We start from the raw sequence: 18,523 nt of genomic DNA, 5'->3' as shown, positions 1-18,523 counted from the left end.
GACTGTAGATGCACTGGGAGAAGTGAGGGTTGGTACCCATTCTTTACATACATAATGCCTAAGCTGGCAAGGTGTGCCCATGCCTGAGCTGATAGTCACCACATGCCTCGGTTCCTGAAAATTTAAATAACTCCTGTTTCCCAGGCATCTTGCAAAGTCTATTTTCTAAGTTTCTCTTGTCTTTGCAGAATGTACTGCAGGGAGTTAGTTCAGGTTTGGCCAGAGAAATAGGAGGAGACTAATTCAAGAGGTGCTGGGGCTGTAATGAACCACCCATCTATTGCCTACATCCTGCAGTGCTGCTCTGGAAAGCAACTTCAGTTTGTTGCTAAGACTGTAACTCACTGCTGTGAAAAATCTCTCAGTAAATACGTTCATATCTCAGAAATGACTTGCTAAGTGCTCATCTGCATGTCAATGTGAGCTGTTGTTTGGATGATCTCCCTCTTCAGAATCTAGTCAGGAAATAGAAAGCATCAAAACGAATGTTTAGATGATTAACCATCCTTGTGATTATGCATGCAAAACTCCACAGACAGATTTTGTCTCCCTACAGTGTCAGTTATGGCTCCCAGAACCATATGGAAGCTCTGTGGTCCTCTGCAGTTTGAACTATTTTAGCGCAGTCTGTCTATCAAAAGCAGTGTCCCTGTCGTGTTTCTGCCTCTGCAGAAAATTGGAAATGTTCACATGGCCTCCCTGGAGCCTGGCATGCCATCTGCAAAGACTTTCCTGGGGTGGACAGAAGCCAAGGTTATTGGACTGGTAGGGCCCCGTGGCACAGCTGAAGTTTCTGCTCCACTAATCTGCTTATAAGTGTCTTAACTATTACAAAACACAGCCCACTGACGGCACTGTGATGCCAGAAATCTGGAGAAATCCTTTAATTAAAAAAAAGAAATCCGCTCCAGATTATTGACCAAGATGTTGAGGATATCCAAAACACAGGAGAAAAAGTGGTGGTTCTTCAGTAAACAGGATCTTCTCAGTTACTTTTGAGTGAATTCAAAAATAATAAAATATATAAAAAAACAAGAAAGTTTCTGTATTCTCATTCCTTTCCATTTCCAGATTTCTATTTATCTTATGTGATAGATGCAATTCTCTCTCTAGACATATTAAGAGCATRTTCATTCTCTTTCACTAATTTGCTTTAAGGAAAAAAGACAAATTATGCCTTGTGAAGAAGCCATTTGCTATAAAGTGTAAAAATGCTTTAATATTAATATTTTATAATAAAATTCATGACATATTTATAAACACTCTATCAAGCATTTACAACTGAACCACAGCTGAGGGCTTGGAACGGAATAAATAAGCAAGGACACGGCTGGTATGAAATATACATCTTAATTTTTATAGTTGTGTGTGCTTTATTCTTTACACAAATGGAATGGATGCACAGAGTATTTACACATAACAGGAGTGTAAGCTGGATAGTGTATTTTGTAAACTCCAGTTCAGATTCTGAGTACCCCAAACTACAGCCGGGTTGAGAAACATCCTGCTAAAGAGATGCAAGTTGGTCAGCGTGGTCAGACAGAAGCGGCCTCCTGAAGACAGGCTGTTGCACTCGGAAGGTCAGACTCAAATTTAGGCACACAAATCCAGAAATTAAAAGGTTGCTATCTCACTAAGAGCCAACTCATTTATTTTTTCATTTATTTAAGATTTTTTTCCTTTAAAACCTAGATTTCTGGCTACCACCCATTCTCCAAAATGCTGTTTTACCTAGGGCATCACTGGAAGTTGCCTGGGCTGTAGGTCAGGGCCAGAGGGTGCAAGCTGCTAGCTCTGCATGAGGGATGATATCTCATGTCTTGCTCCTGTCATCTTAAAGACTGATTCTCCAAAGGGCCGACCAGGCGGTGGTTCCTATTGCTCTTGGTGAGATGATGGTGGGGCTGAAGCCTTCTGAAAACCTGGCCACAGCATCTGGCCCATGGGAGTGTCTTTTTGTTCAACACTTTCACAGCACCTACGTCAAAAAGGGTCTTGGTTCTTGACTAAGCCCTCTGGGTGCTACAGTGATAGGAACAGGAACTAATGAAAAAAAAGTGCTGAGCTCTTGTTTAATTACACRGCCTTGATATTTTACAGTAATGCTATAAAGTAGGCAAAATGGAGAGGATATATATAAAGTCAGGTGGTGTAAACAGGAGGTATTCCATGGAAATCAGTGGAGCAACCATGGTTTATACCAGCTGAGGATCCACACTAGCTATATGTTGAAGGTGTTATTTGCTCTTAGCTTTAATGCTGGGTTGTGCTCTAAAAGAGTCTTTTTTTTTCACGTAATGATGACCTCATTCTTGCTTCTGAGCTAATTGACAAGATGTCTTCTTTTTAATGTAACAGTAAGGTATATTTATTTTATCAAAGCATGGTCTTGAGCACATGAATGCAGTTGCACAGTGAACCACATGCATAACGTGGCAGACAAAATGTTCTAGAGAAAAAAATGCTGAGGTTCAAAGCTATGAACACTGACAGACCATTTTCTCTGTACACTGCAGATATCATGTCTTTAAATCTGCAGCTTAAAAAGAAGGTGGAAACTTTTGTTCTTTAATGCTTTTTTTTCCATACAAATATTCACGTGTTGTCTGTCACTGAATTCTCTTTTCAGGATTTGAAAAAAAAAATAACAGCAAAAAAAGAAAACTAAAGCAAAAATACAGTTTGTCTGAATGCTAATGAGTAAGTAACAGTTAAATACCAACAATTTCTCCATGGAAAACTATTGTAAATAGGTAGATGGATGTTGTATAATGAGGACACTGTTGCTGGCTCATCRTGGTTATTAGCTCAGGTTCAGCACTCCAGGATCAGGATTTCAAATTTCAGTGCAATGGAGAGATTTCTTATCCTAGACTTCCACAGGGTGGTTTTGAGGACCCTATCCACACTGGAGCATCGACCCATGCTAGCTACAAACACAATTACAACACAGAATATTTATCTAGAAACAGCCTTTACTACGAAAAAAATTACAAAGCGCTAGCATGGACAGGGTACCTCTGTAGGATGGGGGAATTGAGCAGGAAAGGCTCTTTTACTGGTTTGTGGTCAGCCAGTAGGACCAGTAAGGAGTGTAGTTTCACTGAGCCCTGTTAGCAAGCTCTAAATGAGTCAGTGCATGGAAGATACTTTGTGGAAAGGAGAAATAAATAGGTTGTAATATTGCACATCTGCACAAAGCCAGCGAGATGTCATTGTGATCATCCATGGGTGGACAAAAAAGCCCTGTGATTTTGGTTCTGCTTAGACCCTACAGTGCTACACACTGTGCCAGAACATGAGAAATAGCACCAGGGGTGTGATCTGGCACTTTTCCTAAAGGGTCCAGCATTTGCATTTGTCTCATGTTTAGACACTTGCAAGTCCATTGCATGGACAGAAAAGAAATCTGATTACACTAAGCCATGTTAGCACCAATACGGTCTGAGGTGCCAAACGCTGTGGGCTGTATTTGGGATTTTTTTGTGTGCACCAGATGTAATTTTTCATGAATCTTATGTTTCTCTTCCTCCTGCCACTACCACCCAGTATGATCTGAACAGTTGTGATGCAAAAATGATCTGCAGCCCTGAGAAAGCTGCAACATGGAACACAAAATGCCAAAACACAAAACAAGTGGGAGTGCAAGTTCTAAGGGAAAGAAGACCTCTCACTGCTYCTCTTGGTGAATTAGTTTTAAATATATGTTTTATTAAAAAAAAAAAGTGCAATGGCAACTCTAAACTGGAAGCACAAACAACAGACAGGGAAAAATAAATAATGTTACTACAGTAACTGAGGACTGATGGAAAAATTGATTGTACTCAGCCATAGTGTTACTGTTCACTGTAAAGCACAGCACATGACAAAGCAAAACAGTTACTAGTAGGATAGTACCAGAAAAGGCTGCATGCTGAACTAAGAAACAAAGAAGCAGATGTAACTGATTGCTTAAAAACAGAGCTGAAAATTAGAATGAAGTTCCTGCTTTAGGATGCTTGTCTTATTTTTTCAGGTCAAGTGGGCTATTTCCCAACCTGGGGCAATAGTGCTTTGCTAGCATGGAAAAAAACCATGGCCTCCAAAGATCTGGGGTCACTCTGTGGATTTCTGCAGAATAATCCAAAATCTAAGCTTTCATTCACTTGTATTTTGCCAAAAATAAAAAGTTTCTAGCCCTTCTGGTTGCAAAGCTTTTTCTTAAGAGTCAGCTGAAACCCCTGCTTATAAATCTGCGCTGGCCAGGCAAAAAAATCGTAATAAAAGATGCATGAACTTCTCAAAGTTATCATAGTAGGGCAGTAAGTGAGTGGCCTCCTCAGGGCCACTGAAATGCCCGTGTCATTACCCGGTCAGCACTGGTGGCAATTCTACAACCATCCAGCATGTCGTGCTCTCTGGGGAGCTGGCTGAATAGACCTGTCTGCTCGACAGGGTGCAGAAACATAAGCTTCTAAGAGACAAGTAACCGAGGAGCTTATTTAGCATTTGCCCTTAAAAGGTCCTTAAAGTTTAGGGTTACTGTAGCCACCAGGTAACAACTATTGGACTCCTGCAGCCCAGTAGGCAGGAGACTCCGGTTTTTATGTAAAACTTGGTCCAGCAGCAGATGCAAAGGCAGTTCAGCTTACAATTACAGTATCTTTTGCAGTTGTCCCCTTGTGTGTCAGGAGTGAAGCATGGCCTCAGCATGCAAAGGAAGGGCAACAAGAAACAAGAAATAAACCTCCCTCCCTGCTTCCTTGTAGCTCCAAGATGAAATTCCACAGACTTGCCCCAAATCCCTCGCAAATATCCATTGCCTCAGTTTTCACTTTTAAGACCCTTGTTGACTGTGAAATGAATGAAGATACAAGTTAGTTGCTGATCTGCCTGCCTATGAAGACAGAAAAGATCAAATGCTCTTGGTAATTCCCTTAAAGGAACGAGGAGGAACACTGTAAAACATTTTAGGTGGTGTGACTCCCTCCAAGAGGGAAATTATTCAAGCACTGACATTTCGCTTCTGGAAAATCATCTATTTCAGTTTAAAGATGCATTACCCTTCTGTGCTCAAAAAAGGTCCTACAGGGCAGTCAGTTCAAGAGACCTTTCCACAGGAGTTCATCATGATTAAATAGAGGCAAGGGAGAGGATTAAATTGAGAGAAAACCAACCTGACAACTACAATTTAAGGAATTATCTTGCTTGTCATTAATAATAGAGAATCTGTTAGATAAAAGGGATAATGCAACTTGATGGTCTTCTTTACATTTTACAGTCACACAAGGGTGTAAATATTTAATCTTTCAATTAATTAATCTTTACAAAATATCTCACAAAAACATTTTTACCTATAGAAATTAGTTTCTATACATCAATATATTTTTTATTTTTATAAATTATTCCATCTTTAAGTGCCTTCTATCAATATAAATGATAAAATAGACAATCAAAAATTTTTAAAGCTTTTCCCAGTTGTATCCCTCCTCGTCAATGTAGGTGCTGTGAATCCTCATGTGTGTGTTTGCATGGGAATGTGTTTGCGTGCACGTATGATGTGAAACGCTTCCATCGTCTCCCACTCCCAAACGCCATTAAAATAAACTACATTGTTATTAGTTCCTGATACAATAGTGTTTCCAAACAGGGGGAAATAAAAAGAAATGACTTGGTATCAGAAATCAAAAGATGTGCATAGTTTGACCAAAGTCGAGGTGTACCAACTACAAATGTGCAACGACAAGCTAAGAATAGGATCCACCTCCCAGTAAAGTCAAAGACAGTCCTGCCAATGACTTCAGTAGGAAGTGGACCTGGTTCTCTGAGTTTGATTTTGCAAGGTGCATGTGGCCCTGATCTAGCAAAACRCTTTAGCCTGTGCTTAGCTTTGAGCACATGAATAGTCCTACAAGAATGGATGTGACTGAACGGTGTAGGGACTCCGAGTCAACGGGCTACTCACATGTGTAGGAACTGGGACCAAGTGTTCAGCGCCTTGCAGGATCAAGCCCTATATGAGGTTCAAGAGCTGGGAACTTCTCTTTAAAGCGATCAACACACTGAGCTCAGCCATTGAGATCGATCAAAATGTCCACATGGGCACAGTAGGTGGCTAGCTCCCCTTGACAGAGGGTCTCCACATCAAAAGTTTGTACCTACAACTGGTGCTTTGAGCACACAACAGATTTGCTTTATGCGGTAGAAGTCTTTTTGTTCCTACCCTTTTTGACCCATCAGTGTCCTTCATGGCTTCAAACACTTTGTGTTGTACATTCATCAAAATTCACATTGACTGCAAAGAACATAAATGCAACAAAAACAGGAAAGCCTCCAAATAGTATATTATAGTTTTCTTCTAAATATTCTCCCGTTGTAATCAGAGGTGCAGTGGCTAATTTATAATTTTTCCTTTGAAGGAATCCAGATGAAAGGCCCAGATTGTTCTTCAATTACAAGTTTGCATTGATTATATATATCTTCTAAGCTATCTCCTTGGACAATAGCTGCAGTAAGGAAACATATCAATATTTTTTAAATTGTTACATTCTATAACATATAACTGACAGTATAATCATAGATATTGTAGAAATAAGTAGAAATAGTAGTACACTGTTGTTGATCATGGAGAAGTCATGCAACCTGCAGATGGCAACTGAGCACAACTTCCCATTACAGAGGCCCAACCCAAACTGCTTGTATGAAGACCATTCTATGAGCTAGGTTGGCTGATTTAACTAGCAGTTCTGTACTCTGAGAGGGCAGTGTCACTGGTTCCACTTTAGGAAGTCAAGCTTTACATTTCATTTGATGTTGAAGCTACTTCTCAGGGCTAGAAGGATATTCACTTCCTGTCCTAGTTATCCCACGCTCACTCTAGGCTGGGGAGGTTAACTAGATCAGGCCCTACGTGTGCAAATAAGTGAGAAATGCAACACAAAGCACAATGCCTATAATCAGAAATTCTCTCTCTCCACAGAAGAAATCTCAAACTGCAGTGAGAGATCCATGGAGTGGCAGCATATGGAAGGTCAACATGAGAGCTTCTGAGTGGGATCCCCAAATATCAATCCCTCAGTAGAAAGCTTCCTAAACCATCTCAAAGGAAATACTGGGAACCAGAGCCCCTCTTAAATCCTGCCCTCTGCCATGTCTATAAGAAGATGCTTTTCTCTCTCCCTCCCATGACCCATAGCTTGGGCTCTTGCCTTCAGCTACTGAGGAACTTTGCTTTGGTACCAATAAATCTGGTGGTGCAAGATTTTTTCCTGAGTCTATAAAAAGCAGGTTTGGATCAGGAAGGCAATTCAAGTCATACTCACTAGTCCTAGTCTTTCAGGGAATCAAATATCTGAGACATTGAACTCCTCCTCTTGAGTGAAATTACAGACTATATCTTGGGAAACAATTGATTAGAATAAATACATACCTGTAAAATATTCTCCAAATTCTTGTTCTAATTTGATTGCTCGATCATAGGTTTTCTTCGCTTGCTCCTCTGTAAGACGCTTATTCATTTCCCTAGAAACAGACAGAAGTCACCAAGAAGTTTAGATTCTTGACTGAACTTGAATAAACTATTCTACTCAGATAGCTTTCTGAAAGATATATTCAACCAAATAACAAAGATTGGAACAAGAATCAAGAGATGATATTATTTGGACTGTTCATGGGAAGTTCCAGTGCTTTAAATTCAGTTTTATTGTCAGATAACAGAAATCTGTATTTTCAAGCTTTCCTATGTCCATTTTCCATTTCTCCCCTAAATTTGTATTTTGGGGCCACCACTCTATTCTTCCAAAGAAAATGATGCTCAAATCGTAAAGCTGCTATAGACCTTCAAGATCTTAGTCACAGGATGCTCCTCMTGGTGCTCCTGACATATGAGTAGAAGCTAGAGCAGGAATCTCCCGAGACTGCGGCTGTCTGTCTTGAGTGATGAAGACCTTCCAGACTGCTGAAATGGAAACTAGGTTTTTATTCAGGCTGGGGTCATGGCAGTGAAACCACTGATGAAAGGCAGGATTCAGCATCCTGAGATTCCTGGCTATGTAGGAGGAAGCCTACAGTCATGGTAAATCCCATAGGGAGCCCCAGAGGAACCCAAGCATTGTCCCTCAGAAAGATTACTTGATTTAGACACAGATAGGAGTTCCACATAATCATGAAAAATCAACCAGAGTCTTTTCAACAGGATGAGTTGGTACAAGTTAGTTGCTYATGTTCTTCTCTTTTTCCATCCTTTTCAATTATATACATACATTCCTAGTCCAATCTGTTGGGTAAACTCTAAACTGCATAGAGTACCAATAAACTTATAATGTAAACAGTGCCAGTAACTCTGCATTACTATGAGTGTTTTGTTATTTGATGGAGTATTTTTGTTTCGACAGAGGCATTATTTAATAACTGTAAGGAAGGAGCTGTCTTGCCCAAACACACTCCGTTGTTAACTCCACTGTACGCTGCAAATCACAAAGAATCAAGCTCATACTCATTCAATGCCTTTCACATATATGCCTTAGGATATGCAAATAAATTATCRGTAGCAAATAGACTTCACTTGCTCTATCTTTTTCATAGCATGTATTCATTTTTCTTAAAAGATAACAGAAATTTTCTGAGGCAGCTAGGAAAGCAGAGACCATCCAGTAGTCTACATAAACCTGATTTAATGTCTTGCATGAAATCATATGATTATGCAATAACAGGCTTTATATAGTATGACATGTTGGGTGCATGTAGGAAATTATGTGCATGATGATGCATTAAAAATGATCTCTAAAATGCACAGCAGTATGAACTTGCTACAGCTAACTCCTACCTAGTTCCTGAAAGATGGCATGTAAGCAGCCAAAGATGCAAAAATGTATTTATAGAGCTGACCCGACCCTAAAACTGCCTGTCTGTATAATTAATCATATAACTGGGAGCATTGCTTAAAAAGTCTCTCTGGAAGTGCTAAATGTATTGCCAGTACAACCAAAAAGCAGATTTACAGAATACAAAGTAAGAAAGATTTATTTGAAAACTTATGGCAATCATTTGTGGTTTATACTCATAGGTTTTGGATTAATGCATGCAAATCTGTGTCATGCTGATAGATTTCTAATACTACTAATTCCATTTATTGGAAGGATTGTTATCGAACTGAGTTCAGGCAGGCTTCTCATCAGCTATGCCTACTTGGCCACATGTTTAATGAACTTAACCCAAGCTCTGTCTTGGAGTGCACCCAAGTGCTGCAAATTTGTATGCAAACTTAACAAATTACCACATATTAAGGACACTCAGTCAATATTCTAGTGCTAATAACATCCTCCTCCTTCCCAATCTGTTTCTAGTAAACCTCTGAGAAGTCTTCCTCAAGATGTTTGAAAAATCAAAGAAGAGAATATCTATACAAATATAAATTAGCCTTTAAAAGAACAAATATTTGAAACAAGCAGAATTTTTCATTAGTTCTGGGGTACATAGGCTTGCCTGCAGTGTAAAACCATGCTAGATGTACTCATGTCTGCCAGTCCTACACCTTCAAGGAAGAGGATGGAGAGGGGGAGGACAGTGATGYCCATTTGTCATGATGAATTAAAAGTGCTGTCAAAGGATGATCCCTTCTAAATCTTGTCTCCTCCAGYCAGAAACCTGCACAGCTGCTTTGCAATGCTTGAAAAGAGCTGTCCCTTCAGGCACCTTTCTGAGGGCTTTTCTTCTCCCACAGTGAAGAGCTCATCCAGGCAGCCTCTTTGCTACTTTCAGCTCTCATTGCTGTGATCCCCCCATTCTCACCCCTCTCATAATAAGCTGACCAAGAGGTGCTGGCAGGGACCTTTCTGGGATTAAACCTGGGTGATGGAGTCATTTAAAGGTGGGGAAGGAAGGGCAGGATGATGGAATAGGTTCTTCCAGTCAACTTTGTTTTTTGTTTGTTTGTTTGACATAGTTTCTCCTTGCTATTTCATTAACTTTCAACTTGTTTATATGTGGAGGAAAAATAGCTTCAACAGATAAATCCAGCATTACAAACAGATTTTGCATCCCCTTTCTGCTTAGGAATTGGAATTTTTCTGTTGTGGTAGTCACACATGAAACAAAACTGCGTGAACACGGTTTTATTGATATAAAAGTCATRTAAAAAGTCCTTCTCTTCCCACAGGGCATTGGTAAACCACATGAATCCTCTTTGTAGCAAAACYATATTATCCATAGGGAAGGGACTATGACTATTCACCCATGCACACCAGCAAATGATGCTGTTAAAGCCCTTAACAAGGAGAAAGCRCCGCATAAACAAATTCCTAGGAGAAAAACTAGTGTGCAGATTTACAGCRCATCAGCTCAGCAGTGGAAACGGACCATGATAAAAATCAGGCAGCTGGACCCTCCATGGAAATGTAGAAATCTGTCCTGCATCTGCCAGGAGGCAGGAACACGTACAGAGCCAGGGAACACAAAGGAGCTTCACGCTGCAAATCCACTCCACACTTTGCATCAACGCACACATTTGCTTAGCCACCTGTTATACATCCTGTTATATATCCTGGTCAATATAACTTCATTAGCAAATGAAATAAATGGTGAGCAAGAAGCTCAGAATTATGTTGCTGTTCTCAAAGCAATTTTTAAAAGAGAATGATACCAGTTATAATAAAAGAGGTTTTTATTTATGTTAGAAACTAATTTTAGATGCTTCTTGATAAGATAAATGCACATTAGATGCATTAAGTAGATAAAAAGCTTACTTGTGCAGAGCAAGCTGCGGGGCATAAASTAATTTAAGATGCCTGAATTCATTACTTTTTCTATTTTTTTGCAGGAGTAGCTGAATAGTTTTTACATAATTTGTTTATGTAAACTATATTACTACAAAAATTCTAGAACCAGTGCTGATCTGCAAGGACTCTTGCTGTCCCACAGAAATTTAGAGTTAAATTAAGAGTGTAATTTTTAAAAATCTAACTAAGTCTAATTAGAAATATGTCTAGCAGAACATTCATAGAATAAGCAATTCAATAGTCATATAATGAATTTCACTTTCTATGTTCCTACTGTCAACATTTATGCAGATTTTCATCTAGAAAGTGAGGAATAGCCTAGTAATTTTTGATATATCCCACTAAGAAAAATTCTACTATCTGCATAATTTGTTTAGTCCTAAGTATAATATTAGCATTGATTTGCTTTAATAGCAGGATGAACATCCTGATGTTTTGCATCTACATAACACTTTTCATCCAGTCTGCTCTAAGATTTGATAATTTTGCATCAAATCAACCAAGACTTTGCTTTATTCCTGCCTTTACGGTTGGATCTGATACATATACATTATCAGAATAAGGATCCTATTTATCTATGTACTTCCTTTCTTATCATGCTAGAGGCAGTTATGGACATACCTTAGCTACTGAAAAAACTGCAGGTTAAAACTTCTCTTAAATGATGAACCAATGCAGAAGGTAGACTTTTAGAAACCCCTATTCACTTTAAACAGCCAAATCATTAGAATATAATGACTGTGATGTCAAAATATCCAACCCAGGATATCCCATCTTTGGATAGGCTGGGGCTGTTTAAGTACTATATGCTGTATGATTCTCTGTAATGTATCTGTGCATATAACATCTCATATCCAAAAGTCAAGGCTATAAAAAATCCCTTTCGGTCATGGGATGGGCTATGTTAGCAGTCTCCATCTCTGTGACCCAATACATGACTTCAACACAACCAGACACACATCTGTCATAGGAGGGGGAGACCTACATGCAATTTTCTTGCAGATGTATCTGCCTGGGGTTTGCAGAGCCTTTGGGGAGAGGAAAGCACAGAGTACCAAATTCCATCCCCATCACAGTAAAATGACGTTGATAACTTCATTGATTCATTGCACTAGTTTTTCATGGGAAACAATTGATCATAATAAATTTTAAATTAACTTCAGCCATCATGGATATCATCATCATATTTCCTGTTCAGCCTCCGCTCTTCTGGATCAGACAACCCTCATTCCTCTTCTATTTCCCAAATACTATCCAGAACCGGCAGAGTGTGGCAGCTGAGGTCCCATCCACACCAAGTAAAACAACATAATTGTCTTGTGTCCCTTCTCAGTACTGATGTTAACAGTATCCACACTGAGAGTATTTTTTTTTCAATAGCATTATCATTCCATTCACAGTCCTGTGTGACACACTGCAAGTGCCAGATGCTTTCTGCAGTGCTATAGCTTAATTATTCCTTGCTTGTAGTTGTGCATTTAATTTTCTCTTATTTTGTCTGCGTTGAATTTCATCTTGCTGATTTTRCTTTGAATTTTAATCCTATCCTCCAAAGTGCTTGCAACCTCTCTCAACCCTGTGCTCACCACAAATCTTATAAAAGTACTATACAATTCAATATTCACATAGTTTGTGAAAATAGCAAGGAGTGCCAAATGGTGCCACATTAACTGCTTAAGTGATTGTGAGCTCCTAGTATTATTCTCAGTATTGCAGTTAGGTTCCTGGTCACAGCATGAAATTTGTGCCTTCCCTTTCTTCCTTTAAGTGTGAGCAGATGCTCACACTGTGAGCAGATGCTACCCCACAACARGTCACATGTTGCTGCAGAGGCCCTGCTAAACTCGCTGCACGTGTTTGGAAAAAACACACTGAGCATTGGCAGGTTGTCCTCTCGGGGTGCACCATGTAGGGCTGCATGTCCCAAATGTGGAAGGTTCGAAAGGAGCTTTTCCTGGTCTCTCTGGGCTCCAGAGACAATCTGATAATGCAGTGCACAGCCAGGGCATACATGGAGAGCAAGTCTTCACTCTTCCTACCTCCTCTTGCTATTGGTAGTACAGAACAGGCAAATTGCCAACTGGAAAACTTAATTGTGGCAATTAAGACCAAAGGAAAAAGAATGCTTGAAGGGTTATATACTCACATCAGAGGCTCCCATGATTTAGGCTTAATGAAGATAGCGATGGGATAGAGTTGTGCAACTTGCAATCGTTTAATAGCATTTCCTGACACATCGAGTATACAGTGCTTGCCCTGTTGGAAAGAGATGAGGATGTGTTTATTTTTGCAGCATTGGTTGAGGTTCAGCTGAAAGAAGGGAGGTAATTCTGCAACGCAGGGTCCTGGAGCAGAGCCATCACTGACACACAGAAACAGAGAATAACAGGATGGTTGAGGTTGGAAGGCACCTCTAGAGATCATCTAGTCCAACCCCCCTGCTCCAGCAGGGACACCCAGAGCACGGGGCACAGGGTGGCAGCCAGGCGGATTTGGAAGATCTGCAGAGAAGGAGACTCCACMACCTCCCTGGGCAGCCTGTTCCAGGGCTCTGKCACCCTCACAGCAAAGAASTTCTTCCTCACATATAGATAGAACTTCYTGTGTCTCARCTTGTACCCATTGCCCCCTGTCCTATCACTGGCCACCACTGAGAAGAGCTTGGCCCCCTCCTCCCTACAAACTCCCTTCAGACTTCTCTTCCCTTCCTTATACATATTGATCAGATCCCCTCTCAACCTTCTCTTCTCTAGGCGTTTAAGGCCCAACTCACTCAGCCTTTCCACACACGAGAAATATTCCAGTCCCTTAATCATCTCTGTCTTTCTATGTTGGACCCTCTCTAGAAGCTCCACATCCCTCTCATACTGGGGAGCCCAGAACTGCACCCAGTACTCCAGGTGTGGTCTCATCAGAGCTGAGTAGAGGGGCAGGATCCCCTCCCTTGACCTGCTGGCAACACCAGGGAAGRGGACATGGAGGCACCCAACCTGCTTCTCTGCAGTGTTTGTTTTGCCTTGCTGCTAATATTCAAGACTATACTGAAAACACGGGAATAGGTTCTTTTTTATTCTAGAGGTTTAACTATGATGAACTTTCAGAGGGCACTGTTGTTCAGAAATAAGGAAAATTGAATCACAAAAATAATAGGCTCTCTATATTGTTACTTGTTAAATAAGTTCATATTTATGTCTAAGATTTCTTGTGTCACCTGAGGCATGTCATTTAATCTCTCTGCTTCATTTTCTGCCTCTGTGAAAGTGAGATAAGTTTACTTATCTGTCTTATAGAGGTGTCTGCAATTTTGCAATTATTAGTGTTCAAAAAGCACTTCCTACCCCTGTCCTGAGAAAGCTTTACAAAAGCTACCTAAAAAAAAAAGGATATTATGTCTGTTATTGCCAGTTTCATTGTACAGGCAGAGAAGCTGAGAAATACAGAGGTTAAATATCTTGGTCCAGGCCATAGAAGAAAACTTCAAGCAGAGCTGGGACTTGAGCCAAGTCTAAAACCCTGAGTTGGATGCTCACACCAGAACAAACACTCAGAGCGCCTCTGAAATCTGTTGAACTCACCCCAAAGAGAGATGGCAGTTTTGGGGCATACTGTAAGCACTATGCCTACATTCGTGAACACATGGTACTACATTCAGGTGAAGAAAGTGCCCAAAATGCTGTCATTCAAAACCAGAGTCATTGTAAGGCTAGAAATACTAGGTTAACATTTTGTGAGTATTTTATATATAAGCTGGCAGAAGCATCATGTCAGATTGGTTTGAATGGACAATAAAAGCCATGTCAACCTACCCTTTCTGCCACAAATCTCACAGACTGGACACTAGTTCCATATAAATTATCATTGTACTGCCCGGCTTCTATAAATTTGTGCTCTTGGATATCCTTCTCCATTTGCTCTCTTGAAATGACAAAATGATAATCTCGCCCATCAACTTCATAGTCACGCTTTGGCCGTGTGGTATCTGCACGAAACAAAAGACAGATAATCAAGAGATCCATAAAAATGAAAGCATTCCAACAGAATGCTGCAATTATGTTTTTTTCAGGCAGACCATGAATGTGTTTCACATCTGGGAGCAGAAGGGCACTTCCAGGAGGAATACACATAACAAATGCCAACTCTTTCCACACAATGATTCTAACCCTATTCTCCATTACAGTGAAGCAAATAAATGGCAATTTTGTCCATTGAATTCAGCCTTAATTATAAGACTAAAAGATTATTATAAGATTCTGGTCTCTAGCAGTTAGCACAGGCTGATGGCACAGCAACCAGTTTAAAACAAAGTAAGATTACAATGAGAGGCCAAAATAAACAGCAATCTAGTTTTAAGGATTCAAACAATAAATAATCAGATAAATCTTGGGTCTAATACCACTGTCAGATTAGATAGTCTAAATTCTACACAAATCACAAATTATTCCATATTTTTATCTGTGGATACTATGCTACTATAATGAAACATTTTACTGGTCTTTCAGACCTTAATCTCATTTAAAAAGATACAGAAAAAGGGATCTATGAATTGACTTTGTTATTAGAAGGTTTACCAAAATGCTGGAGCTTTTACAACACTTCAATAGGARGAAAGATAGCACTACACTATGTTTGATATCAGAGCATTGCTGATGAGTTGTGACATCTCAGTGCTAAATGTCCATCATTCCCACATCCAGGGAGCTTTCATGAAAGAGAAATCTTGGAGCTTTTGACAGCAAAGAGGAATTCTAGGTGAGCATGGACACCCTGGAGCAGCAGCTCAACTGGCATCTCATTCAGACAGTCATCTGCAGGGAAAGGGACTGTGGTCCTGGATAGCTGATGGAGGTTTGAAATGCACAAAAATTCTTTCTAGATCTTCACCAACTCTTTTTCTCTTTTTCTCTTTTTCTCTTTTTCTCTTTTTCTCTTTTTCTCTTTTTCTCTTTTTCTCTTTTTCCTTTTCCTTTTCTTTTTTTCTTTCTTTTCTCTACTTCTGCCCAATGCTTTCCTGACTCAGTATCCTGATTTGGAATCCTCTCCTTGTTTTAGAAGAATGGTGATTCCAAGGGGACTGAAATCCTAGCTTTTCACACAGCTCTGCAGAACATCATCTCAAAGGTGCAGCCTCTGCAGAGTTTCTCTTTCTATCCAATTTTAAAAGTGGCTTTTGAGAAGCACAGTTACCTAAAGGCACAGTTACCTAAAGTGCTTTCACAGCAATTCACATTAAATGTTTCACCAAGGGATCTAACTTGGCTGAAATATGAAGAATAAAATAGTACTTACGTGGTACACATGACCCAAACTTATCAGGGAATTCAGATATCAAATCATCATTGATCCGATCTTTCATAGGACCCAGAATGATAACCGGCCTGGTGTAGTTAACTGAACAACAGAAAGAAGGGCATAATTTGATGCTGTTACTGGAAATAACAATAAATGTTCCCAAAGATACACTAACCTGAGTTCACTATACGCATGAAGGGAAATCTCAGATGTATAGCTTTTAYTGGGGAATAATTTTTTTATTGCCATGGATGCAGAAATTGGAACTGAGACTGCTTATTATACAAAGTTCAGAGCCCTCTGCTAATCTATGAATATGTAGGCAAAGGATTACTTGGTAGTATATATATTCATTATTGTTCAAAAAAAGTGGCCCCTAATTGCTCACAGATGGACTCTGTTATGAGACATGGAAAGGAGACAGGATCCATTTTTTTTTTCTTCTCCGTTATATGACAGCCATTAAATTAGGGGGGCTGCATTACCATAACAGAGAATATTTTCAGTTTGCACTGCTGTAGGTTCATCTACCCTGGCTGAGGCACATATCTAAAGGAAAGGAAAATAACAAAATGCCTCCCAAGTAACAATGATGCAGTAAATCTAAAAAAAAATCCTGTGCTAATATTTTGTAGACTAATATGTTTATTAATAAAGGTCATGAGAACATGTTGGGCAGAGTCCTGGCAGCATTAGGATTTAAGAGCTAGCATGGGAGACACATACGCTTCTCATGTATRCAAGAGCAAAGCAGCCAGGAAAAAAGGAGCCACAGAGAATCTGGGGACACTATAACAATGCTTATGTCTATTCTGGACCCAAAATTTTAAATGAAAAATTTAAGCATTAGTGGCAGTAAAGCAGATGAGACTTACTTTCCTGCCTTGTGACAGGYTCATAAGAAAGGATGCAGTCTTCCTGGCCTCCTGATAAGAGAAGAAAGAGGAGAGATTGAAGCTGACAAACAGTTCAAACAGTATAATTTGATGAAGTGCTTCATATAGAGACAGAAGCAGCTCAACATTTCTTTCTGGCAATGCTCTCACCTGAACCATTCCAAAGTCCCTAATAACTGTGAGGTTTTGAGACCTCTTTTTCCCCCTTCTCCTTCCTCCCCCCTCATATATTCTGTTTCTCTGTGTTGAAATAAGGCTTTTTTTTTTTTTTTTTTTTCCCTTAATGATACTGAATGGCTTAGCAATGGCAATAAGGCTTCATTTTTTAATTTAACAGCACAGATGTTTGCAAGGATATTGCAGAAATTTAAGAAGCAATTCTTTTGCTTGCCCAATTATTCATGTATTAATATGTCACTGCAGGGCAAATCCACAGGCCAAGTTAAACAATGTTTATTGTTAGAATAAATACACTTTCATTAATAATCCTTTTTCTGTGCATAAACCCCATGGTCCAGTTTATTCACAGTCTGATATCTAAGTACAAGCTGTTTTCTGACCCTTATCGCTGTCCTGATCAGGAATGTTATTTTCATCATATTTTATGTATGTTACCTCACTCCATTCCTGTTAGCTAGTGAGTAGTGTTGCCTCTGCAAGATATTTAGGGGAACTAAAAAAGAKGAATTTGTCACAAGAAAAAAAAGTCATATTATATGGAACATAARTCAGGTCTCAGTTTACAGTCTTGATGCAGCATTGTCTTCTCTATGTGAGAGCAAGAGGAGTTGGAGGGAGGATTCTTCAATGTGCTGCATGAAAAATTCACATGCATTTCTCTTTCTGGGTCATTTTGTGTATACAAGGTACCACATAAGGACTCTGGCAGGTTCTAAATATGATTTAGGCTSAGCAAAGAAACTATAATTCTATTTTTACTTAGTTTAGTGGTTATCCCTGGAACAAGTTACACTTGGGATTTTGCTTAATAGAACAATTCTCATAGTGTGGAAGAAAGAGCATTGTGAAGGGTAGCAAGTTTTTACAAAACAGACAAGGTCACCTTCATTTCACATGCTTGCTCACACATAACTCCTTGCTCCATTTTCCTGCCTGCCTCCCACCAACCCAAAATATGCTGGGGAAGGGTATTGCCTGCTGCCTCTTGGGTGTGATGAGTAGGATTTACCATGAGGGGGACTCAGCTCTACCCTCAAGCAGACTGACTGGCTAGCTGGCTGGTTAGCTGAGTCACTGCCTAGTGTGGGGGTGACTGAGTCACACCACTGATGGTCTTCACAAGACTTCTAGTGAATGCAGGGGCAACTCAGATACGTAGCTCACAGGTAGACATCAAAAATGTGGTTGTTTAGGCTTTAATGGACTCCCACCACATGCATCTGATCTGTACATGGATTTTTTTTTTTTTATAATTTATTATCAACACCTGTTACAAATGTGTAATAACGCTTTTCAAAAAAAAATACTGTAATTAAGGACTAAGAAGAAGCAAAGAAAAATATACTGGAGATGTTAGGAGAGAGGAAGAACAGTAAGGACCAACTATAAAATTAGATATTGCTG

The 18,523-nt window shown here is 39.6% G+C and overlaps 1 protein-coding gene across 2 annotated transcripts in view; it reads right to left on the bottom strand.

Moving 5' to 3' along the window:
* Positions 1 to 1,465: 1,465 nt before the first annotated feature.
* The window catches only part of DLG2 (discs large MAGUK scaffold protein 2), a 597,632-nt gene continuing 580,574 nt past the window's right edge, over positions 1,466 to 18,523 (bottom strand). For both annotated transcript variants that reach the window (XM_026034918.1, XM_026034917.1), the window contains 6 exons: positions 16,919 to 16,969; positions 16,041 to 16,142; positions 14,561 to 14,733; positions 12,901 to 13,010; positions 7,409 to 7,500; positions 1,466 to 6,485 (listed from right to left, as the gene is read on the bottom strand). In XM_026034918.1, the coding sequence (XP_025890703.1) occupies positions 6,379 to 6,485; positions 7,409 to 7,500; positions 12,901 to 13,010; positions 14,561 to 14,733; positions 16,041 to 16,142; positions 16,919 to 16,969 (635 nt within the window). In that variant the 3' untranslated portion in view covers positions 1,466 to 6,378. The remainder of the gene's footprint in view (positions 6,486 to 7,408; positions 7,501 to 12,900; positions 13,011 to 14,560; positions 14,734 to 16,040; positions 16,143 to 16,918; positions 16,970 to 18,523) is intronic.

The sequence above is a fragment of the Nothoprocta perdicaria genome, unplaced genomic scaffold (genome assembly GCF_003342845.1).
Source record: "Nothoprocta perdicaria isolate Ctin4 unplaced genomic scaffold, notPer1 scaffold_152, whole genome shotgun sequence".
Taxonomy (NCBI): domain Eukaryota; kingdom Metazoa; phylum Chordata; class Aves; order Tinamiformes; family Tinamidae; genus Nothoprocta; species Nothoprocta perdicaria.
The sequence above is the reverse complement of the archived record's forward strand: the minus strand, read 5'-3'. Positions and strand labels throughout refer to the sequence as shown.